General features: G+C 45.7%; 1 protein-coding gene across 7 annotated transcripts in view; it reads left to right on the top strand.

Annotated features, from left to right (window-relative positions):
* MYT1 (myelin transcription factor 1) overlaps positions 1-25,498 on the top strand; it is a 112,295-nt gene that overhangs the window by 38,591 nt on the left and 48,206 nt on the right. For all 7 annotated transcript variants that reach the window (XM_039499251.1, XM_039499247.1, XM_039499250.1 and 4 more), the window contains exons 2-5: positions 3,737-3,837; positions 18,519-18,573; positions 20,910-20,940; positions 24,831-24,893. In XM_039499251.1, coding sequence (XP_039355185.1) covers positions 3,737-3,837; positions 18,519-18,573; positions 20,910-20,940; positions 24,831-24,893 — 250 coding nt within the window. The remainder of the gene's footprint in view (positions 1-3,736; positions 3,838-18,518; positions 18,574-20,909; positions 20,941-24,830; positions 24,894-25,498) is intronic.

Genomic DNA, 25,498 nt, shown 5'->3' with positions numbered 1-25,498 from the left:
ATTTAACAGATAAGGGAAGTGAGGTACCCACGGTCATGTAGCAGAGCCAGGCATAGAATGGAGATCAAGTGCATCCCAGTCCCATCCACGGGGCTACCTGCTTTTCTTTAGAAAGCTCTCAGACCTTCAAGTTCAGAAACCACGGGTGTGCGAAGCCCAGATGTAATGGAACATGGTAAAATGCCTTTTATTAATTTTCTTTGTATTGGGGAAGGGCAGACGAAGGATTGTTTCACTGGGTGTATAACAGCATTACAAAAAATGTTGCCGCTGTCAACAAATGGAAAAGGAAGTTGAATTGTGCTGTTTGTGGTCTAGTGCCCTTTGTGCATTTGATCCTTGCGTTTATATCAGGATCTTTGATACTGGGTGTTCTGGAATAATTACACACTCCCTTTTCCCAGTGGACTTCTAATAGTATGTTTCGGTCACTGCTTTCCTGCCCAGTCCGGTGTCGGCTGTGAGATCGCTCTGTACGGCATTACAAGTGCAGGTTATGACTCCAATAGTAGCAGCCCAGGACTGAGAAGACTGGACTAGCAAAGCAATAGCAGGTCCAGACTGAGGTTTAGTGGCAGAGTTGTGAATCGGGCCTGAGCCAAGGATGGAATATTATGGGTGCTGCAGGCCCGAACTGGGAGATATGGCACGGCCCAGCCATGTGTGGGGAAGGTTTACATGGAGCTGTGCTGTCCCCGCCTCGAGTCAATGCTGTGAGTCCCTCATAAGAACCAAATCCACTCTAAAATGGGGGTGAAACAAGGAGAAAGCAAAGGGACTAAGCTAAATGGAAATGGGGCGGGGGGAGGCGAATGGTGGCCAGCACAGGTGGACTGGGCTGGTGAATGGGGAGAAGTCTTATGAAGCCCCTTCCTGCTCGAGTGCTAACACGCAGGGGACATTGATATGCCAGCCCGAGTAAAGCTGGGGGGAAACCTCAGCTTGGGGAGGGGTGAGACCAATGGGCCCTCCTGGGGAAGTGGCGGAACGGGGGGCAGAGCCAGGTGCGGGAGGCCCCCCCAATTCTAGGGAGTGCAGTGCTTCTGGGTGAGGGGGTATGTCAGCAAGGGTTGGGCCGTGGGTTCCCGTCTCCCAGCATGCCAGCAAGTGCCAGGAGGCTGATGCTAGGTGGGTGTAGGGTGACCAGATGTCCCGATTTTATAGGGACAGTCCCAATTTTGGGGGCTTTTTCTTATATAAGCACCTATTACCCCCCAGCCCCTGTCCTGATTTTTAGGAAGATCTTTCTTCCAAAGGCGATGCAGGAGTCAATAGTGAGTCTGGTCCTCCCCTATTCAAGCAGGAGGCTGCCAGCCAGCCTCCCATCAGCTCGGTCCTCCCTCGCTCCAAAGTGGCTGCGTCTGCAGGAGCCTTCCCTTTGAAAGCCCTGGTTTTGTATTTTTAGCGTGGGTTGGTTTAATGACCCGCTCCCGAAGTGCTGGTCTTGTAAACGACAGTTGTCATGGAAACCTGGGGTGAGAATAGGGACGCCACATGGCTCTTTGCATTGTCCAGCGGATGGGCTCGTTCTCTGCTCAGATGTGTAAATGTTTGTGAAGGATTAAAATTCAACAGGATCCATGTCAGTGGGGAAAGGGATTGGCAGAAGGAGCTCAAAGACCATAGAGAGGAAATCAGAGGTTCAGCCGTACCACAGACCCTTTGGTGTGTGTTGTCAGCAGCCCCACCCTGGAAGGCATCATTACGTTTCCCAGGCTGATGTGGGAAGTACCATTTCCCATCCTTGACACTGGTCTGCACAGGTGGAATTCACCACTGAAGAGATGAGTAGGAGCAGAGTGCTCTTTACCTAGGTTATAAACTCTCTGAGGCAGGGACCATCTTTTTGTTCTGTGTTTTGTACAGCACCTGGCACAATGGGCGCCTGTTCCTGACTGGTGTCTCCAGGTGTGACTGCAATAGAAATAATAGTACATCTAATTCCGCAGCTAGTCTTCTCTAACTGGTACGAATGGGTGAACCTCAAATGCTCAGTTTTGAGTTTGAGTTTAAATAAGCCAAATTTTCCCTCAAGAGCCTCTGGCCTGCGAGACAGGGCTGACCTCTCATGAGACTGGTTTGTCTCCTGTGCTTTCTAGCAGAGTTGGTTGAAAACTTCTGAATTTGAATCATCCCACGCCCACTACAAATCAGGGTCATTTTTTTTCGCCAAACCTTTGGTGAAAAATGTGCTTATTTTCAGACCTGCCCTACTTTTGATCACTTGAAATGCTGTGAGAATGTTCCCCTGGAGTTGTGTGGATTGGTCCCAGCTTGGAAGCGACAGCAGAACGGTACCAAAAATTCTCCCAAATCCTGGAAACAGAAAGGCTGAATTTCAGAACATTCAAAGTTTTGTCCAAGTTTGGCTCCAGGCTCAGGGCTGGGAGTTCTTATATTTCTGGACCTGATGGACCATCCTTAGGACCATATCTTGATGTCCTTACTCAGTCTTCATTCGTGCCAAACTCCCTTTGACTTCAATGAGCATTTTACCAGATTAAGAAGTTAGGGTTGATCTCCCATGGGTTTCACTGTGGAAAGGGATGGCAGACTCTGGGCCAGCAAATCTCCATGAGGACCCCCTTGCAGAACCCCCTCCGCTGCCCCACTGGGGGAGGAGTTGCCCCTATGCTGTAAGAGAAGGCCCCAGGCCCGCCCACAAACCCAATAGCTCTTCCTGTATCCTTAGAAACCAAGGCCATCTGCCTGGATGCTCTGTGCCTCTGTACTAGCCCTGGCATGCATCAAGACTGCCGCTCCAGCACTGCCGGTGACCGCCCGCTGGTGTTGGCTCCCGGTTGTGGTGGGCTCGATGGTAAGGATCAGACATTCCCAGGCAGTATTATCTCTTCTGACCAAGCTCTACAAGGCCATATGTATCCACCCGATCTCCACCCTCTCCCCTGGCACAGACACCAGGCCCACCAAGGTCTCTGTGGATTCAGAGGGTGGAGGGACTGAGCCATGTTAGGCTATCCCCCTCCCTCCATGCAGGTTGGGGACGATCCTTGTGTACTGGGGTTGCTCCATGACTGGACTGATCTCGCCGTGAGGACTTAGCAATTAACCATAATGCTTTGGAGGAGGATAAATGCTCGATCCAAACTTTTTATGACTGCGGGACCAGTGACAGCAACAAACCCAACAAGAAACCTTCAAGTTAAGAGGTGGGCCTAATGTGTACAATGAAACGTGTCACCAGGGAATAGCAGCATGTAAAACATGATTTCCAACATCCTCTTTGCCCAACAACCCAGCACAAGGAAAATTATTTGTTGGTGGTAAACATAATTTGGTTTTTTCCTGTCTTTGTGCTTGGGCGGCGAAATGCTGAGGCAATTGTAGTAGGCTGGTTTACAGTTCTCTAGCTGTTTGTTGGTTCTCTCCCTCTACCATGTGTCAAGCTGTAGTCACAGGGAAGGAAATTCTGCTTTGCCGGTTCTGGGATGTCGTTCCCACTGTCGAGTGCCAAGAGGATGCAGGTAGTGTCTTGGTGCTAGAAGCCAGTAGCATGTAAGCCCTTAAGGGGAGGAGCCATCTTTATGTTCTGGAAAAGTACAGCACCAAGCACATTGGGGTCCCAGTCCAGTGACTGGGCTCCAAGGTGCTACCACCATACAAATAATAACTATGGTTCCTCTTTCTCAGTCCTGATGGCTCTGCTGAAGTGGCGTGGCCAGTGGCCACAGGACTGGTTTTGTTTCCTGACACTGTATTTCTCTTAACCCTTCAGAAAATGAGTTCCGGGGCGAGCTGCTGAATCAAAGGTGGACGCGTGGAGAAAAGCTCAGCAGTTGTGAGACAGCAAAAAGCCTACACAGCAGACACATCAAGGTGAGCAGGCAGGGCAACCTTGCCAGAGCCTAGCAGCAAAGCAGCCTCGAAGTCCTATTCCCCCTGCTTTGTGGGACTGTAGACGGCACCATTAGAGAATCGTATTACCTGACCTTCCCTGCAGCATAAAAAGATGAAACACACACACCCTGCACAAAGGCCCATGCACTGTTTCAGGCTCTAGGGAGGCTGTGGGTTCTACTGGTGCAGACAGAACCCAAAGTGAATTGTCTCCGAAGCAGGAATTAGCAGACGTGCCTACCCATCATGAACCCCAGACACCAGGTATAAAAGGAGAGAGGCCCTCCAGCTGTAAAATTTGGATCCAGATCCATGTCTGGAATTTTTTCAATCCTTTCCTTCCCCACGACCCATCGTTTGGGTATGCTTGGGTCTGGAGATCTGGGTAAGGCCCATCTCTGATTAAAAAGGCTCTTTCTCTAAGACACAGGCTCATTGGAAGAAGCCCCTTGTATACCAGGTGAAACCTCAAAGCTTTAGAAGGAGATAAATGGGTCATTCATTCATGAACCCGGCCTGTTAGACGTATGAGGGAGAGGAAAGCAACTCTGATGTTCTCAACACAGCAGCTCTTTTAGGGGAAAAGCGTCGCAGCTGTGACCCTGTGAAACAGTGTCAAAACTCATGGCAGATTCAAAAGCTTTAATTCAGCATAAAACTGGGCTGCTCACTATACAAATGACACTTCCTGCTTTCTCTTTGGTCCTACCAAGAATTGTCTTGATAACAAAACATCATCATGTGATGGACTATCAGTCCATTTGAATAGCTGAGAAATCACCCTGTAACTGATGTTCATTTATTTCTCCCAAATCGAAAATTAAACCTATCTGCAGAAAAACCTTCCCTGCTTTGCAAATTGTGAGCTGATGGCAAGTGCTGTCCAGAATGCTCATGCCCTGAGAACGCAGAGTAAGCAGACGTTGCTATATTTAAAACGGGTTCATTATGACTTTGATACTGGACCTGCCAGATAAGCACTTTCTTTGGATTTAATAAGATTGTTGTGTGTGACTAAAACAAGGATTAAAAACAAATATTCCTAATAATACTTATCATTCAGCATTTGCAAAGCAAATATTCACTGATTATCACAACACCCTAGTTGTGGTGTGTTGTTTATCTCCATTTTGCCAACGGGGAAAGCGAGGTGGAAAGGTGAAGGGATTTGCCCATGGCCACAGGATAAGTCTTAGCACTGGGATTAGGACTCAGGAGTTTGACTGAGGACTGACAACTGGTAGATATCTTAAAAATACAACCCCACAACTTCAAAGGTTCACAGGCAGGTCAGGAAGTGGTCATGATAGGGTTAATGGGTTTACCCAGAGTATTATGGAACAGAGTCATTTTACTTCCTGCTTAGTCATTTGTGGGGGTTGAGCACCCCTCTTCCCATCCTTCCTGTGATGCAGTAAACTAAAGCAGCAAGTTTGCAGCCTGCAGTCCTGAGAGTGGACTTATTTTTTGTTGCACAGAGCAGTCCCTTTGAGAACTGCATGTGCTCACCTGCCCATGTCCATGAACAGTTACATTGTGTGTGTGCAGAGGTTGGGCCTGGACACACGTATGCACACACTTGTGCAAATTTGGACCCAATCCTGCAAGCCCGTGATCATTGGACCAATCCTTGCATTGGTAAGAACTGCTCCCCTAAGCAACAGTTTGCAGGTTCTGATTTTATATTATTAAATCTAAGATAACCTTTACTAAAAGGATTGCCAGCTTTTCAGACTGCTTTCCCCTATATATCACACATCTGAAGTCAGGTTAGGAACACTTTTAAAGATGTATCTCTGCACATCAATGCAATGAAGTATCCATATACTGTTACACAGCTACATAAACCTTATGGAAGCCCAGCAGGAGATCATAGTTTGGACTGCGATAAAGTGTTAGATTTCATGTATTTTACGCATATATATAAAACATAAACATCTATTTATGAGGTTCGGTTGTGATTTGTAGAACGGTGCAGCGGAGAAGGACAATGTGGGTGGGTTTTTACAAGTTTGAAATGAGATATCAGAAGAGTGATGGGTAGAGTTACTCTTTAAACAGATCCAGCTGAGCCCATCAGTCTGGAAACCACAGTTCATAATTGTCCTGGGCCCTGGCACTGCATAGGGAAAATAATCTCTCTCCTTCTCCCCTTCCCCACCTCTTAATTCTTTTACGATCTTGAATGCCAGGTGAACAGAGTACTGAATAGCAGGAAGTTTGTGTGGATGAGGGCTGGTAGAGATTACATGAATAGGCCCATCAGAACCCATGCTTTGACATAACCTCCTGACACTAAACCTGATGGCATTTGGGGGAAGGACATGCAGCAGCACTGTGACAATTTCCTGACCTTGTACTAGATGGGAGTGGGGGGGACCTTATGAAAATGCCAGCTTATTACAGAGCTTGAAAACAATGGTATTGAAGAACTGCCGTTTCCCTTTTAAGGATGAGAGAATTGTTTGTACATCCTAAACCACTCAGAGCCCTGGGAGGATGAAGTGTTTGGATTGCATGTTGTAGCACTTTCAGTAGGAAACAATATGTAAACCTAAGCTACCACATAAGAAATTACCTTGGCCTAGTGCCTAAATGTCAGCCCTGTGAATGCAGATGATACAGCTCTGGCTATGTCAGATGTGATGCCATGTAGCAGCTTTTCTGGTCTGTTTCCCCCCATGCTCTGCTCTTGCTACAAAGCATTAGCACTTGGTAAATGTTTCATTTGTGCGTAAGTTTTAGCAAATGAAAACTGACAGTACAGCTTCATTAGGATGTTTATTATCCAGCTGTAATTTTTAATTTGGGGGTTGGTATAGCTGCAATCCTACACATAAAGATGTCAAGGAGAAATCCTCCCAAGACTTGAAGCCGGAGAAATCCACGCGGGGTGTCCTTTCTCTAAAGCAGCAAGGGAGCAAAAAGCAACCGCTAGTTTATTCAGCTGCGAAGGGGACTCACAATGGGTGGAATGTCAGGAGGATTTAAATCAAGCAGCAGGGAGGACCCTAAAGGGGAAGAAGAGGGAGGGGGGAAACCAACCTCTGAGTGTGGTTACAAAATAACAGCTGGGAGCTACAGGGCTGATGTGCAGGCTTCAAGATACATTCTGCTTTTTAAAAGTAGAGGGGGCTTTAAGCTAATTCCCCCCCCCCTTTTTTTCCCCTTTTAATTAAAAGCTACAGTGGGCCCATGGTGCCAAAGTCATTTTCATTTCCTGGAATGTTTGCTGGAAAAAATACTTTTGGGGGAGTGGGAAGGGAGGTTCTTAGAGCCTGATCTTTAAACTTTTGGTTGATGTAACGTCATGGGGCCGCCACCTGATCTCACTTGGACCAGGGGTAATTGCATTGAAGTGAAAGGGGTGATCCCTGGTGTGGGGGTGGGGAGGACAAAAGTGAAATCAGAATCGGGTCCCTTGAGCCTTATCTTGGTGGTTGCACACTTGTTCCAAGGTGCCTTGTTGATTCCCGGATGCAGAGCTAATTCCCCAGCAGTCAGAAAGCCATAGGGCAGATAACCGACCCTCTAGCTATCCCTGTTCTAGCTGACTCACACTGATAACGTCAGGAGGCAAAAACTAAGGGCTTGATGGTGCCTGGTGCTGAGCTGCCCCAAGAGCTCTTCCTGCCAGATGCTGCGTGTGTTAGTTACCTGCACGACCAAGCTCGCTCCTCTCCATTCAACCTACTTCTGGGGACAGGCCCAGACCTTCAAAGGAGCATGTGCCTGCTCTTGGAGGGGGCGCGTGCTGGCCTGGGGCCCTGTTATAGTGCCACCTCTTGACATGTGCACACGATAGCACCGGCTGCTTTTGAAGGAGCAGGTGATACGTTAATAAAGCTTAATGAAGCTGCCAGTTAAACCACCCCCCTGTCTAGCAATGTTTTGCAACCAATAAATGATCTTAGCCCAATTGTAATGACATATGTCATGTAAAAGTGTCAATCTATTAACCACTTGTGTGGGTTGATCAGTGCTTTAATCTTCTAAGGGCTCTCCTGGAGGATGTGGCACTTAAGTGAGAAAGCAGCCTGGCTCTCTCCCTCCTAAATAGGATCTGTGCTGGCTTACCGAGGGCTGGATTGTGGCCTGGGCATGGAGTGCTGGGCAAGCTGCATCACCCTGCCAGGCCTGGGACGCACCCCTGGGAAACACGGCTTCTCCAGAGCGCCCCTGTCCAGGTGGAGATGTGGGGAATGCCGCATTGCTTACTGCGGAGATGCAGCTCTCTCATCTGCTCAGCCTGGGGGAGTGAAGGGACTTGCCCACCCCACCCACATGCTTAGGGAGGCACAGTGGGGAACAGCAGCTCCACAGGGGTTCGCTGCACTGAAGACCTGAGATATGTAACACCCGATCGGGTGGGGCTACTTACTCCCCCTGGCTCCCCTCCACAGCTGGGTTAAAGTTGGGTGTAATATTACTGCCTCCTCTTCCAGGGAACTGCCAAATGGCCTTTTGGGGTAGGGACGGGGGAAGAATTGGAAACATCAGACCAAGAATTATTATTCAGTCCGTTTTGCTGGAGAAACATGATGTTTCTTGTATCATTTTCCTTATCAGCTTTTGCTAGGCTGGTTTCAGTTATTTTTTTTAAAAACGAAAGTGAAAACTTCCTTTTCTGTCTGTAGATGAGACCGAGGTTCTTGTCAGTGGAATTTGTAGACACCTACCAATGAACAGTCATGGAAACTTTGTTTTGTTTTTTTGCTTTTTCTTTCCATTTAAAATCAATATTCCGTTCAGATCCCCACCCCTCTTTGTCGAAACGAGTGCTTTCTGAGTAGGTTTATTCCTTCCAAGCTCTGCAGAGGGCTTGAATATACATAAAGTATTAACGCTGACCGTAGGGAATTTCAGCATGGCCCTTAATGATATATTTGCATAGAGCTGTCAAAACGACAACAGGGGCTGCACCCCATGAGTGGTTGAGAGGTGTACAAAGGAAGTCACACGTGGATGTCTTAAAGAGCAAGAGATGGAGCATGAGCTTAAACAAGTTCAAATCGTGTTTAATACTTCTGTTAGCACCAACAAACATTCAGTGGCTGTTTCATTGGAAGAGAAATGTGGGTGTTTAAAAAAAACAAAAAAACAAACCCATAAATATTTCATCAAATTAAGCTTCAGCTCTATATTGTATAATTATTATTATAGCACTAAAGTAGTGTTTTAATTATTATACTCATATAGTACTAATGTGTGTGTTTGTTTACTATCAGTTTTGATTCGTAGCTTACTCAAGCAAAACTCCCAAGTTTATCTGAGTAAGGGCCTCGTGATTTGGCCCTATAGTATTAAGACGTTATTAACATTATTCAGCTTAGGGAAGTGCCAAGGGGGCCTCAACCCACATCAGGGGTTTGTTGTTCTAGGCTCTTTATAAACACATAGTAAGGGACAGGTCCTACCCCTAAAAGTTTGTTGACTAAATAGACCCAGGATGGAAGGGGAAACAGAGGTGAAGTGACTTACTCAAGGTTACACAGCCAGTCAGTCAATGGCAGAGTTTGGGAGAGAGCCCAGGTTTCTTTGACATCCAGTCCCAGTACCCTATCCACAAGGCTGTACTGTCACATAGCACTGGGATAGTAAATCCACTAGGGACTTTGCTATTGGTGTTGATTTTACATGGAAGTTGCTCGTGTATTATGATAATAGGTGTCCCTATAAAATTCGAAGGTAGGTAGCTAGTTCTGTAGTGTCCTTGTAGTATTACGAATACGCAATTGGGCTAATACTGTGGGGTTAGCATTCTGTAGTTCTTTAGTGTAGTGCAGTATTCAGATCATCAGAGCCATGTTACATCATTACAGAAATCCAGGATAAAAGATTGTTGCAGTGCAGGGAAATGCCCAGCGGTTTTCATAGAGAGGCAAGGGAGATGGTTCTATTTTTTCAGTCTAAGTTAAAATAATAATACAAATCTGGGTAGCTTTCCAACTGGGTTATTAAGAACACTAGTGAGAAACCAAATGGAAATACCCTGTCAGTCTCCAGGACTGCCAACATGCTCTATATGACCTGAAATTTCATGTTAAAATGATCTGTCTAGAAGACTTCTCATTGATGAGGCAAAAACTAAAGGACAGTGGTTTCGTATAAGCCTCATGCATGTGAGCCTGAGAACACTGAGATCTCAGGATATTCACAGTTGGCACTGTCAGCTTAAGCCACCAGAGAAAGGTATAAGAGGGCTCAAAGGAGAACGCTTCCTTGTATTTTTGCACCTTGCTGGGAAATGTCACCCAAGAAAAAACGGTTTATTTTCTAGTCTAATGATCTTTAAAAACCTGACAGATGTTTGTGTTTGCATGACTCTCGTTCCACGCTGCTTTATGGGCTCTGGGTATGGGCAGAACTTTATTTCAGACAGGCCCACCGTTTCAAAAGTGCATGCCTGTGCGTGCATGTCTTCCAAAACTATTAGCCTCCATCTGAGCGTGCTATTGGAAATCCATCAAATTAGGAGGGCAGTGTGCCATATAGAGGCTCTCCCCTTTCAGCACTCCACCAACAGGCCCCCCTGAGAATCCAGTAACCATTTAAAGGGGCTTTCATGGGCTCAGGGGAAAGGCATATGCCATGCGGCTATGTCTCCTTCCCCCACATACACTAAATCTCATGTGTGTTGCATCCCCAGTGTAAAGCAGAGGAATACATCAAGCTCATGCTTGTAAGCTAGAATTGGAAGTCAGAGGGTGATATTTTTATCTGACTCGAGCAGAGAGAAACCAATGATATGAAAATACTGGTGGGTTTTACAGATAGAGAAGAGAGTAAGAGAATTCTCTTTCCAAGACAATGTTAGCACTGACGAGAGCTGGGTGAAATTTGTAAGACGTCTTTTTTTTCACCAAAAAATGCATATTCAGATTGACCACAACATTTCACCAAGTCACCAAATTGTTTTTTTGGGAAAAAAGGGCATGGGGGGATTAAATTTTTTTAAAAAGAGTCGACATTTTTCATTTTTACCATTTCTAAATGAAATGTTTTGCTATTTTGATTCCAAATGCCCTTTTTGTTTTGAATTTGAAAGTAAAACCCCTCAAACTAAACGGTTCATTTTGAATGGAATGTTTTGTTGGACTTTTTGACTGTCGTTTTGCAAATAAAATAGTCATTGTGAGTTGACCCACAGTTACTTTTTGTTTGGTTATTTTTGGTGCAGCTACTGCACCAAACAATCTGTTACTTGCACAATTCCAGTGCTCCCCTAGGATTTGAAACCATGTTACTCCACAATAGTATGTGTCTAATGTAAAATACTGGGCTAGAATATACAGAATTTAGAAAGTTTTAACTCCGCTTGACAAAACATGCTAAATGGGTAGGTAGTTGAAATATGGGATTGCTAATGCAAGCCACGCCCTAACTCATTACTGCCCCACAGCAAATCTTATTGAAGAGCTCAAAAAGTCTATTTATCCTATTTTGATGAGATCCCCAGTGCTGTAGCCATGTGAAGCTCTTATCAAGAAATAGAGGGTCTTATCCATGGGAAAATGTGAAAAGGATACATTGCAAAGCCAACTGATCCAGCCAGCCCGTATAATACTTCCTCATTCCAGTACTTGCAACACCAGCAGGTCAAACTGTCAATATCCCTCTGCCTTTTCCACATGTGGTCATGTGATGGTCCATCCAAGCTCTATACTGTTGTTTCTTGTAGTAGCTGCAAAAGCAGTGGTGCCAATGGTGCTGTATGTGGGCAGGAAAGCTGGGTGGTTTGCCAAACCTCTCTTCCAAGTCCCAGTGGGATGCGTTTGCACCCAGACACTTTGTGCATGCTCCAGCCCTGGCCATTCAGAGTTCTGGTCTATTTTTCATCCTGTGTAAGTGATGTATGCGTTCTCCTTTGAGGATCGAAGCCACTGTGTGTCTGCAAAAGAGCAAAGACCCAGAAGTCCCTCCTGCACTTTATGCAAAAGGTTGTTTGAAAATATGGGCCGCAGTGCATACTCCTTCCATCTCAAAGAGAGAGTCGGTAGTTCAGTCTCCATGGTGACTTAATCCACGGCCTATCTTCTGAGTTTGCTAACAAGAATGGGTTAATTGGTGACTGGCTTTCTGAGTGATTAGGAGCATAAGTACGTTGCATACACTGTGTATGAGGGTACCAATTTCTGGGCACTAGTTATGAACAAGCTATCTAAGCTCCAGGCTCACTTTCCAGTCTACCTTCCCCAAAAGAGCAGGATTAAGACCTGAATTTTTGTCCCTCTGTATTTCAGTCCCTTTAAATTGAAGCTCTTCACACCAGAGCGAAGAAGTGCTTCCTGTTGTCCTTTTTTTAAAAAAAAAAAGTCGCTACATTGCAAATGGCAAGGTGCTCTGGAAAAAGGAATACCACAGCTGTTAGCTCCATCAGTAGGAGTTAGCAGTTTGCAAGCAGCGCCCATTACGCTTTCTGCAGCCCTCTCTATTCTCTGCTTTTTGAATAATTTATCTGCAGGAAATCCAAATTGCCAAGGCCCCAGCAGAATGCTTGCCAATTTCTCTGGGAAAACTGACAAAAAAAAAAAAAAAGCTCTAGATTTCATTTCAGCTGAACATAGCCGCCTAGCAATCAAACATATTAGTTCTATTGTACAGCATGCATCGGAAGGCATTAGCGAGCTAGCTCAGAGCACAGCACATTTGAAAGGCTCATAAATGTAATGAAGTCCTGTTGACACCTGCTCCTCTCCACACTTAAATGTGAGCCATTGGTCCATGGGGAACCAGGGCTTTAAAAATAGAAATTATAGTAATTGTCTTCTGGGTTATTGGGAAGGTTGTAATAAACGTAGAGAATAACGCTCCGGCACCACAAGACTATAGCTGACAGGATGCATAAATTACTCCAGGTTTTGATATTTTCCAGCCCCCCTCACAAATGACATAAATCACTGGATGCTAGTGCTGCATTACCAGGGGGCGGAAGGGAGGGCTACGCGGGGAAATTTCATCTTGCTGATTTGAGGCATTTTCTTCAGAGGTGACACCTCAGGGGGCTTTGTCATCTCCTGGCTTTTAGAAACTAAAATAAACACCTTAGTATGAAAAATACAGGTGCAAATTGCACTTTCTGCCAGTTCAGTTCTTACAGTAAAGAAACACACACACACACATTTTTTGAAAGGATACGTTCAAGAATTTAAGTAGAATTAGAGGAGGCATTTTGAGTCACACATTTAAATACAGCCTCTCCTGCTCCTCATTGAAGAACAGATCACGTGGTCAATAGCTGGCTCTTGTGCTGGGCTTTATTCCAATGAGGAGCCAGCATGCTTTGTTTTCATTATACACTATGCCAGCAGAGCAACAGCTCATTACAGTGCACCATACTGCTCATTACAGTGCATGCTCCAGCTGCACTTTCCAGTTCTGTTCCCTTCCTTCTCCTTTTGAATGTATTTAACCAATGCTGGGATTCCACACACCCGCTGTTTAAATGGTGGTTTTAGTTTTTCGAGCCACTTCATTTTGTTACATTGCAGAAGCTCATCACATGATGGCCAGCAGGACTTTGTTGAGATGAGAACACTTAGTCAGGGACATTCTGTGCAGAAGGTAATTCACCTTTATTAGGACAAATCGGGTTTGAATGTTCTTGTTCTCTCTCTAAACCAGACATGTATGATAATCATGGGGATGGAAATGTATTATCTTCTCCCTCCTCCTCCATGCAACCGTTTTAAAGGGACACTAGAATCCCAATTCTCTGCACCACTTTGATAACGTTAAATATGTTTGGCTAGCCAGGAGTTCAGGTAATCAGGAGTCAAGGCATTGCAACAGAAGCAGAGTAATTCCACTCTAATGCCTGTGTCAGGAGACAGATTGACAGCTCAGTGGAAAGGGAAGTCCGGCAGTCCTAATCAGGAATCCACTGTACCTCATCATAAACACTTACATCCATATTAAAAAAAAACTTGCTTGGTTCCTGCTCCGCTTGAGTCCATGAGAACAGACCATTGCCTCTACATGGAGTTAATAGAAGATTAGGTTCCAAACTGATGTGTGTGGGGGGGATCTTGCTCCTGGTTACTTCTTTATATATCTAGATTGGAACAGGGCACAATCCTGCCGATATACAGAAGTTTCTAACTTCATACATCTCTTTGACCATCTTTAGGATGAGATGTAAAACTGATGCCCTGCATGCTTTTGAAAGTTTTTTAAGATCCATTGGTGTGTTTCATAAGAGCCTATTCCTATTCTTTTAGTTTCTAACTCCTCTTGTTATACTCTGCCTATTGAGATTGCTTGCGAGAGGGCGCTGGGGACTGCAGGTGCCGCTGTAATATAAATAATTATTTCTCCTCATCCTGCCTAAGCTGTTGCATGGTGCTGACTGTTCAACAGATGCCCCGTTGCACCCCAGAGGTGGCTGCATGGCAGCTTTCACTACTTCACGGTTTGTTGTGATGCTTAATTAATTAATGTTGAGCACTTTGAAGTCCCAAGTATTATTTATTCATGTTGTCATTCCCTACTGAGCATAATGTTTGATGTCCACAATCTAGAGGTCATCTGGATGCCTCCTTCCATCTGTGTAAAATTTCTCTGAGTGAAGGGAGAGGGTTGCTGTGAAGTGCACCAAGGGAAAAGCTACACAGAAGATGCTATTCATCGTGCACGACAACAACTTTATTGACTATAAAGACATATGAACAATACAACATGCCCTGTGCTCTCATGCCAGTAGATGGCGATGTTTATATACACTAACGCTCTACAAAAGTGCAGCTGCCACTTTTATCGTCGTTTCATAATAGAGGGAATTCATTCAAGGCTGCACCGAGCAATCTCCAGAGCTTGTGGTTTTAGACAAATAAGCTATCTGTCCTATATCTTATTGCTCCCTCGCCCCCTGCTTGCAGCCTGCCAACAATACCAGCCTTGATCATCTGCTTCTCCCCCAAGCATCTCTGTGCTGTCTCCCAGAAGGCCCCTTGTGGGTAAGAGAAAGCTCCAAGTCAAAATACAGCCACTGTCTTGCCCGCCTTCAAAACCCTCCTCAAAACTCACTTCTGTTGCAATGCCCACAGAAAACTGCCATCTGCTAGAAGCCGGGCAGATGGCGAGTTGCTATTACAGGTGAGACAGTGCAGCCTAGTGGACAGTGAATTGGATTGGGCATCAGAAGACCTAGGTTTTATTTCTGGCTCTGCCATTGGCCTGGTGGATGACCTGAGGCAAGTCACTTCATCTCTCAGTGCCTCAGTTTCCCCATTTGGGTAATGGGATAATGACTTACCTCCTTTGAGATCTACTGATGGAAAGTGTTAAAAGAGATAGGAGTTATTATTATAACTGCTACTGATTGGCTGAGAACTGCACCCACAGCTGGGCTGTGCGAAAACATCCCCTTGCATTTGTTACCAGTCTTCCGCCGTACTTTTTAGTCTTATCCACCTGGTATCTCTCATCTTGTAGCATGTAAGCTATTAGGGGTACAGGCTGTCATTTTACTGGATGTTTGTACAGCACCTTGCACAATAGGGCACTGACCTGGTGGAGACTTCTAGGCGCTACACCAATATAAATGTTAAATAATAATAAAAATGCCTGTGCAGATCCCAGTGACCTAATAAAATGTTGACACATACATGTTAAATAATACTCCTAAAAAGCACATAGAAAGAGTTGCATGGCACCTTGCTGATTTTTTTTTCCAGACATTTTTTCCCGCTATGTCTGATGCAGTGGTGGAATGGCCACATGACCCAGAGAGGGCATGAAATGCCAGAAATGTGGAGGTTGCATTCAGATAAAGTTCTAAAAGTTTGATGCTAATCAGAACCTCATCCAAAACTCACTGAGGCTTAGTCTTCACCGCCAAACAATGGGTACCGCTTTGCATCAAGACAGCTAATGCCATGTAAAATCCTTGTGGAAACAAGGCACAAATAGTTATTATATCAATGTAGTTAGGTGAGGTCAACCCTACAGCTAGGGTGAACATAAGAACATAACATAAGAATGGCCATACTGGGTCAGACCAAAGGTCCTTCCAGCCCAGTATCCTGTCTGCCGACAGTGGCCAATGCCAGGTGCTCCAGAGGGAGTGGACCTAACAGGTAATGATCAAGTGATCTCTCTCTTGCCATCCATCTCCACCCTCTGAGAAACAGAGGCTAGGGACACCATTCCTTACCCATCCTGGCTAATAGCCATTAATGGACTTAACCTCCATGTTAAGGGTGAACAGATATCCCGATATTATCAGGACCATCCCAATATTAGGGGCTTTGTCTTCTATAGGCAATTATTCCTTCCCCCTCCTGAAAAACAGTGTCCCAATTTTTCACACTTGCTATCTCTTCACCCTATCTACACCCTACCCAACTCGGGATTGACCTCAGCTGGCTACATACAGGTAAAAACTATGGTGCCCTGTCTCCATTAGGGTTTCACACCAACTTAGCTGTCTCTCTGGAAAAGCACACGTTTTTCAGTCAAGGCATAGCCTTGTCTCCAAGCCTGGGCCTACTGAAGTCAATGGGACTGCTCCATGTGGGTAAAGGTAAGCATGTAGGCTTGCAGGATTGAGCCCCTAGTCTGTAAATCTCTCGGGAATGGGTTGGCTCGCAATATTCCCAGGAGAGACTGGTTCACGTCGGGCTTGGGGTAGTGCAGTACAGCCCTCTTTGCAGGTGTGCCAACAATCCTGGGGGACGTGAAAGCAGGAAGCACAAAGGTGTATGTGTGTGCAAATGTTTTTCCAAGTACAGAGAGGAATTAATTCAGGGAAGTCCTATGGCCGGCAGGATACATAGGCTTGGCAGAATTTGGTTTTTATTTTTGTATCATTTTGATGGATAATATTGATATTTGTTTACTTTTAAGGCTCTTTTTTAATTTTGATCAATATAAATGTTCCGAGTTGGGCAAAATAATGGGGCATCAGGATTTTTTTTTCTATTTTTATTGATTCAAATTTTCACTGTTGTGGGAAGTTATGGGAGATCAGACACTAGGTGGGTCTGACACTAATTATTCAATGACAGTAGACACTGAGATTCCAAAAGTTAAAGCTTTATAACCATTAAAACACAAGTTGTCAACAAGACGTGTGAAAATATACAAAGTAAATATCTTGAAATCAAACTCCAAGTTCTCAAGCAGCATTTTTCTTACTTTGCCTATCAGTGAATTTCAATGATCATCAATAGGAAATATTTTGTCATTGTGTATGATTAAATCAATGTTTACCAATAAAAATCCAATCCTTCCAAGCTCAGGCATCCAGGAGGTCAGAAGAGATGGTCACCCTAGTCCCTTCTGTCCTTAGAATGTATTACATTTTTCTGAAGTTAACTGAATTTCTTGCCATTCATAAAAGGGTTGATTTGAGTTTGGGGGAAAGGTTCTGATATCCCCTAGTTACCATGTCTGTTAATACAACATGATGGTTGTTTGTGCAGGGAAAATGTCTTTGTACCTTAGTCCAGTGATTACAGCACTAGATGGAGTTTTGAAGACCTCTGGGTAACATTTCCCCTGTGCAGAGGACCAACACAAGCCCTCTTCACCTCTTAAGTCTCATTAAAACCCTTAAAATGGGGTTTAATGATACTTCCAGGGTGCACAGACCTGGAGCTGGGCTTGGGCAGACGGGAGAATTTCACCCATTATGATTTTACTCCATTCTAAAGTTCATCTGGTCATGCTGAAGTTCATTTGGTCCTTCAAGGCTGTAGCTATTTTCCTTCATGCATACAGCTGGGAAAAGAAGTTGGTAGGTTTTTTGAATACAGATTTAGGGCCTCATCCTGTGATGTGGCATCACCTTCCACTCTCGCTGCCTTCAATGATTCCTGAGGTGCTGAGTACCTTGCAGGCTTGGGCCCCTTTGCACAAAACAAACGCCGCATCTTGACAAGCCTGGCTCAGATGAGTAATCTTTGCTCATGGGAGCAGCTTCCAATAACATCTATGGAAAATCATTGCTCACAGGAGTAAAACTTTGCAGGGTCTGGCTCCAAAATGATGTCCTTATAAAGTCCTTTTCCCCACCTCCCCCCCAGGATGAAAACATGCAAGTTGTTTTATACTTGAAGGGGCAAACACTCAGCTGGTTCAAGGAAGTCAGTGGAACAATGCCATTTTGCACCAGCAGGTGCTCAACCCCTAAAAAGCAATGTCTGCAAAACAAAGCCAGCTATTTACTTGGTGAGGCAGAATATCATATCCATTCTCCCACTGAGCAGCACCTATCTTAGAAGTCCTATTGACTTCAGTGAGATCATTTGTGGTTTAAAATACTATTTGATGATCATCAGTGTATCACAAGCTGACCATACAGAAATACTTTGGGTGAAATTCTGGACCCATCAAAATCAATGGCAAAATTCCCACTGACTTCAATAAGGCCATATTTTCAGCCATTTGGTCCATAGAGCAAGAGAAATGCTACGTTCCTATTGGGTGAAGTCTTCATATTATAGGGAAAAGACAAATCAGGGCTCCTCCCCTTAGAGTCAACCCAGCAAAGTTAGTCTGGCCTTAATTTTAAAAGTAATACAATCAGTGTCTTTCTCAAAAAGCCATTTCAGCCTCCCCAGCTCCAGGCATTTATATTGGGTAACTGTTTCCAATACATCCTATGTGACTGAGACTTTTTTTTTTTAAATGCTAATTTTGTCGCTGTTTGATTCCAGATGAGTTTAGAAAATGATGATAAGAGAGCACGCACACGATCAAAGTCTATCAGAGGTGAGCCATTTATTCTCCTCCTGTGTGGAATTACATACGTTGGCTAAATCTGAGGTTAATGTGCTCCGGTTTTTCCAAGCAGGCTCTCCTTTCAGACCCAGAATCTCATTCTTTCAAGTTTTTAAAACACTGCTTCCCTGCATCCCTCCAGCCCAGGAGATCTGTTCACAAAAACAGCTCTAGCAACAAACACTTACACCCCACATAGTATTTAACCTTCCCTCCTCCCCCCTGCAAAAAAAAAAATCCCTTCCATGCTTAGTTCTATAAGAATCGTGATAGCTTCAGATCACTTCCAGAGGCTTTCATCATGTATGCTCTGCTAGAGGCTTTGAAGTTGAACATCTGAGAGTGCCTGGCAGAGGTTGTACATGCAGCAGAAGCAAACAGGCCATCTCATGGCAGGGACTTGAGGACAAATGACTTGTTAATTTAAAGCTTGATTGCTATTTATTTTCCAGCTTTACAAAAAAAACTGTATATTTCATCCTCTAGATGCCTCTTCCCCGCAAAGAAGGAAGGTGCTGTAATCTATATTGCAGTGTGTAAAGTCATATCCAGATCATTGGTAGCCTGTGTAATGATTACAGATCAACCTCTGAATTTATTTTTTCTCTTTTCTGTGTGTATGGATCTGATGCATTTCAAAGGTCACTGAAAGTGAGGAACTAATAGCACTGGTTAAAATGAAGGGTGATGTGTGAAGGTATTATGCAACTTCATCCACACAGCTGGGCCATTGTGCCTCACTCCATGCTGACCTACATCATTCTCCTTCTAGGCATTTGCATCGTTCAAAAATCAGATACAGCCAGTTGTGCTGAACGGTGCCACATTATGTGGTAGTTTTTGTAAGATATGTAATGCTCATTAGGGATTATAATGAGACCAGCCTGATTGTGCTTATTTTCCCACCTTAAACCTGCCTTAAACACATTTAAAGCCAGGTCTCCCTATGTGAAAAGGTAATTTCTTGGATACACCATGCTACGTACTGTGGCCTCCAGTTTGTTGAAGTTTGTGAGTCACTCCATTGAGATTTGCATCCCCCAGAAACCCAATTAGCTCAAACAAATTGAGCAGCTGTGTTATGCCTTCTACCCTGCGCTGTGCCACATAGCATTTTTTTTCTTCTTTTTTTCCCTGGCTGTTTGGATTCCTGGCTGGACATCAGGTTTTCAGTAAAGATACAGTAATGCCATCTGTATCATTCAGAAATGAAGAATCATCCCTAAAAATCTAGATCGGGGTGGGCAAACTTTTTGGCCCAAGGGCCACGTTGGGGTTGCAAAACTGTATGGAGGGCAGGGTAGGGAAGGCTGGGCCTCCCCAAACAGCCTGCCCCCCCATCTGCCCCCTCCCATTTCCCGCCCCCTGGCTGCCCTCCTCAGAACCCCCAACTCATCCAATCCCCCCCTGCTCCTTGTCCCCTAACCGCCTCCCAGGACTCCCCACCCCTAACCACCCCCCAAGACCCCACCCCCTATCCAACTGCCCTGTTCTCCATCCCCTGACTGCCACTCTGACCCCTATCCACAGTCCCGCCCCCGACAGTCCCCCCCAGACTCCCACATTTATCCAACCCCCACTCATTCCCTGTCCCCTGTGGGGGAAGGAGGGACAGCAGGGGGGTGGGATAGCCTCCCCGACTACGGTGACCAGACAGCAAGTGTGAAAAATCAGGACGGGGGTGGGGAGTAATAGGAGCCTATATAAGAAAAAGCCCCAAATATTGGGACTCTCCCTATAAAATCAGGACATCTGGTCACCCTATCCCTGTCTGGGAGCTCAGGGGCCAGGCAGGACAGTCCCACGGGCCGGATGTGGCCCGTAGTTTGCCCACCTCTGATCTAGAGCCTGTGGTATCATTACAAAAGGGATTAAAATGAGAAACTAGAAAAATGCAATATTTTAAATGCATATGAACTGCCAAAAAACTGAAGAGACACAAGAGAACTCAGTCAGTTCCTTTACCGATAGCGGTCCAGATTCTGAGCTGGTTTAAATCAATGTCGCTCCATTGATTTCAATATGGCCACACTAGTTTAAAGCAGCTAAGAATCTGGCTCAGTGTGTGTGTGTGTTTGTGTCTACATAGAGATGTAGGCCCTTACCCTGAAAACACGACATGCCTAATTGTAACATGCTTAAAGTTTAGCATGTGTGTAAGTGTTAGCAGGCTGAGGGCTGCAGAGAGTTTATGCTTTGCTGTTTACTAGGTAGCCTTGCCTATTTTATGTTCTAGGATGGCTTAGCTCAGCGGTGGCAGAGGAATCTGTGTTTTTACTCACGACTTTGTGTTTCTTTCCACTTTTGTTTCCTGTTCCTCTGCTCAGTGCCCACGGAACTCATAGGACAGGAGGTGAGGTAAGAAATGTTTCTTCTCAGCCCCATAACTTGGGGAGGGGGAGGGATTCTGGTGCATTCCATAGGGAAAGAAAAGCTGTGGAAAGCATGAGATGGGGCAAATCTATTACCAGGCCCAACCCTAACTCCTCCTGCAGCCTCTTCTTCTGCCCCTCCCACTTGGCGGGTCCCATTTTATGGCTATCGGGAAGAGAAATGAACAGGATTTTAGCTGTGTTACAGTTCCTTGTACATCATGTAGCCAGACCTTGGCCCTGGGTAAGTCCCCTTTGCACCAGCCCCGAGCGCACAGGGACCCCAGCAGGGTAGTTATAGCAGATTGAAACAGGAGGGGAGAGTTCTCATTGACCCAGCGTAAGGGGAGCTGTAAGGGAACACGGCTTCCCCACGCCAGGCAGAAGAGAGGGAACTGCCCTCTGCACTTCCCCATTCCCACTTTCTTTCATGGCGGGGAATCTGGCTTTTCCCATTCACTGCCCCCTCCACGCAAGCTGGGCTGAGGGCGGGAGGCGGCCGGATAGGGATGAGAAGGAGCAATCTTTGGCTGGCAGGGAAGCCCCTCGGGGACTGTTCCAGCTGGTGTTAATTAGAGCAGCCCTGTGACTGCCCCACTCCATCCCATAGCCAGTCCCAGGAGCAGAGGAGGTGAAACAATGCTCGGGGTCTCCTCTCTCTGGGCTGCACCAAGGGCAAGCTCAGCCTAGGATCCAGTCCCCAGAGGGAACTGCAGCCTTAACTAATGGCACTTGAAAAAGTATCGTTATGTACAATGGTTAACAGCAAACCTCCCCTTCTGTCTCGGGTGTCCTCCCCCTGCTGCCATTCCTGGATCATTCACTGGTTCCCTTTCCCTCTCGTCACTTTGCTCCTCCTCCCCTGTCCATGTTCCTGGTCTCTATCTCTCCTTCCATCCTCTCCCCTGCCTTACAGGATGGATTTTAAATTTATTTAGCCCCACGGGTAGAGGATAAGATTTTCCATCGGTACAGATCTGATGCCCACACTCCGACCTGTCAGCCTGGCCATCCCATAGCCCGATACCTGAGATGTTCAGGCAGTCCTGTTGTTCATTTGGTGTAGCTTGCATGCCAGCAACAGCAAGAGGAAAAAACTGGAGCAAACCTTTGCAGTCTTACAAAGCTTTTTATTATAAATCACAGGCTCCTGGATCTCTCAGATCTCTGTAAAACTGACATAAGTGCTTATGCAAGAGGAGGATTCACTAACCTGGGCCTGTGCTAATGGCAGGGGCTGCATTTCCTAGTGGCCTCTATTAGAAAGCTTTCCATGTCAAAGAGTAATTGGACCTTAACTGTCCTAATTTCGTAGCGTTTCTGCTCCTACGTTCTGCTATGACTCCTGAGAGACTAGCATGGGGGATGCTGGGCATTACACTTCCCTAACTTTTATTGCTGAATACTTGAGTGGAGGTGGTAATTGAAGCAGGTGACATATTTCAGGGGCAGCACAGAGTGCTCCACGCAGCCATCTCTGCAGCTGTCACCTAATTGCCTGATTAACTGGACGATTAATCGACTAATTGGAAGCGAGGCGTCATCTGCATGACAATAAGAAGGCTTTTGTAAAAGTATTAAAGCTGTTGAGAAAGAGAGAGAGAAAGAGAGAAATTGGTGAATGTTGCAAAGAAGGGGGAACCATTAACAAACCACGGAGCCCTTTGCCACTCGTGACCCCTGCCAAGATGTAAGAAATTTCCATCTCTAAGGATTTCACAAATGAAAGTCCTAGACTGAGATAAAATGACCTGGCGTTCCAGAAAGCACTGAGCGCCCACCCTCTGAATGTTGGACACCTGGGAAGTTGTCTAAAGCGAGGCACCAAAAAATGGGCCTCCTAAAATCACTAGTCACTTTAGATACATTCGGCTCAGAGCCTCTGGGCTATTCTCTTTTTTTTTTTAACCACAGGCTGTAATTTACTGCCTTAAAAAAGGGAATCAACCTTAACTGATTTAGCCAAGTTTAGAAATGCCCATAACATCTTCATCAGAGCTGTTCTTGTTCCACACTAAATAAGCCTTTTTATTTTTTCAGGCAAGTCATTGCTAGCACAACCACTGCTCCGTGTCTCTGTGCGCAGTCACTTAGAGCGTGTCTGGGGCTGTTCAGAACAGAGCAATCTCTGTCATGACTGAAGGCAATTAAAATTAAATAGACTTTAAGATCATCAGTAAAAGGGAAGGGGACCCTCTTCCAATTATGCACATTAGCCTGGAGAGATCTTCTTATGTATGATCTCGAGCATGTCACTTGGAAGAATCCTCTGAGCTGCCACTTCCACTCATCTGAGGAACCCCGTGAAAGGGGCAGTTTGGGTTGAGCGTATGCACCGTACAAAGGCTAGGAGACTAAAGAGAACGCGGTACAGCCTCTGAGTTGATCGTGTGAGTTAAAGCAGAATCATCAGCTCAGATATAAAGCAGGTCACAGGTCAGCTTATTGCAAAAGGCAGCCAGTGTTACAAGGACACGGAGCAGGACCAGGAGGGTTTAGGACGAGATAGGTCTCGGGCCTCGCTGGGAGTTCAGATGTTTGAGTCTCTGGCTTCAGCTTTCCTTCCAGTCTGCAAGCTCCCAACCACAAAACAAACAGGGCAGCACTGCTGTTCTCTAGGGCTCCCTGCCCTGAATTCTGGTCAGCAAAGCGTGGCACCACATCAGCTTCCGTCTGGACCGTGGCCAGGCGTTAACCCTACCAACCTCAGCACTGCCTGGCTCAGCTGGGCTAGTTCATAGGGTCACCCGCGGGGGAGGAGGGGAGGGAGGATCCTGAAGAGTTGCTGCAGTTCCAGCAGCCAGCAGGGGCCTGGCACAGGCCACGCTGCCCATGCAGAGCAGGACCTGGGTGCTGGCCGCAGCCCCACTCCCCGCCGCATGGTGCACGGACGCTAGTTACGAGATCACTGTGTGTGCGGCTGCATGTGCACCCAGCCAGCCCCCCACCCGGCAAATTGCATCTCGTGACCGGCAACTGGCAAGAGGGTTGAGAAACCAGCCACCCCAGTCCAAAAGTGGTCAAGCCACGTCCCGGGTGGCCCCCCTGGCTTTGCAGCCTATGGCAACAGCCAAAGCCTAATTTACATCCGCCAGGCGAACTGGCAGAAGCTGCTTTTCAGCCGCTGGAGCCCCTATAATTCCTGAGACTGGTCTGTCTGTAGGGGTGACATTTACCTGTGCAGAGGAGCAGGGCAAAGCAGCATGCACCACTTCAGTCTGTGCTCAGGGCTTTAGAGGGCACACACAGTGCCTAGGGTTTCTGGAGCCCTCTGCGCTGAGGCTGTCGCTTCAGCTGAGCAGAAGCCAGGGCAGGGGAGCTAGTGAATTTTGTCCAACATGCTCTGACTCCTGACACCAAAGGCCTGGCTCCCCATGTCCATTCTTCAACCTGGCCTTCTCAACAGGTCTCCCATTCCTAGCATCCTCAAACAATGCTTGTCTGACAAGCCATAAAATGAAATTTAAAAAAACATGATTTATTTTGTGCACTAGTTAAAAAAAAAAGAGAGAGAGAGAAAACTAAACAGTGGCAGTAGGAGGCAGGGTACGGTAGTTGTCTGGGCTTTAAAGGCTTGCTTTTACACATGCAAATCTTTAATTAAACATACTCATAAAACTATAATGAACCGTTCATTTAATTAAATGGGGTGACTCATTTCATTAATTTTTAGCAAACTGCAAAGCCGCCATCCTGCCCTCCTTGCTTGGAATTCAAAGGGATGAAATGAACTATTTAAAGGAAATTATCTTCCCTTTTGCAGTTTTTGTTCCTTCTGCACAGATTCTTTTTAACTCTCCACAGTTTATATACTTTAATTAAAACGCATTCTCCAAGTCATCATTGTTCTTGTTGCTTGGTTGTTTCCCCCACAAGCTGCCCTACCCCAGGATGTAATGGCTCAGGACACATCCGTGGAAAGTATGCAAGACACAGAAGGTAAGATTTGGTCCGGAGGATTTCCAGTCTAAGGAACCTGAATGCCAGTGGTAGAGAGATGTAAGAATCAAGACAAACTGACCCTGATCCAGATCCATTGACTACAATGGGAGTTGGATTGGGTCCTAAACGAGCTTCCCCAAACTCATGGTCGACGCAGAAAAGAGGAGGCTGTGTCGCTATACAATGAGTTTATTAATTCTGCTGAGATGTCTTCAGGCTGAGGACTTGGTCTGCTTGCGACTTGCATGCATGGTGAAGGGGAGTGGGGTGGGAAAATCACACTTTATTGCCTGCCTTGGAGTCCATTCTTCTGCTAACAGATTTTTCATCAGTGCATTATACTGTGCAGATCTGGACTCCTGGTGCCCATGAGTTAAATATGCCACAATGGCTGGACCTAAATACCAGTTCTAGTTTTATAGCTAGAAGCAACCAACAGCCTTTAGTATCCAACAATGTCCAGGCTAGAAACAACTGGACCTAGCATGAATTGTGATGTTAGATGTAAGATGTGATAGGACTAAATGTTTTTACTGGGTCAGGCAAACTCCCAGTGATCTCTGAGCAAAAACTTGAGTATAGGGATCAGGAGCTGGCCCATT

The sequence above is a fragment of the Mauremys reevesii genome, linkage group 13, assembly GCF_016161935.1.
Source record: "Mauremys reevesii isolate NIE-2019 linkage group 13, ASM1616193v1, whole genome shotgun sequence".
Taxonomy (NCBI): domain Eukaryota; kingdom Metazoa; phylum Chordata; order Testudines; family Geoemydidae; genus Mauremys; species Mauremys reevesii.
The sequence above is the reverse complement of the archived record's forward strand: the minus strand, read 5'-3'. Positions and strand labels throughout refer to the sequence as shown.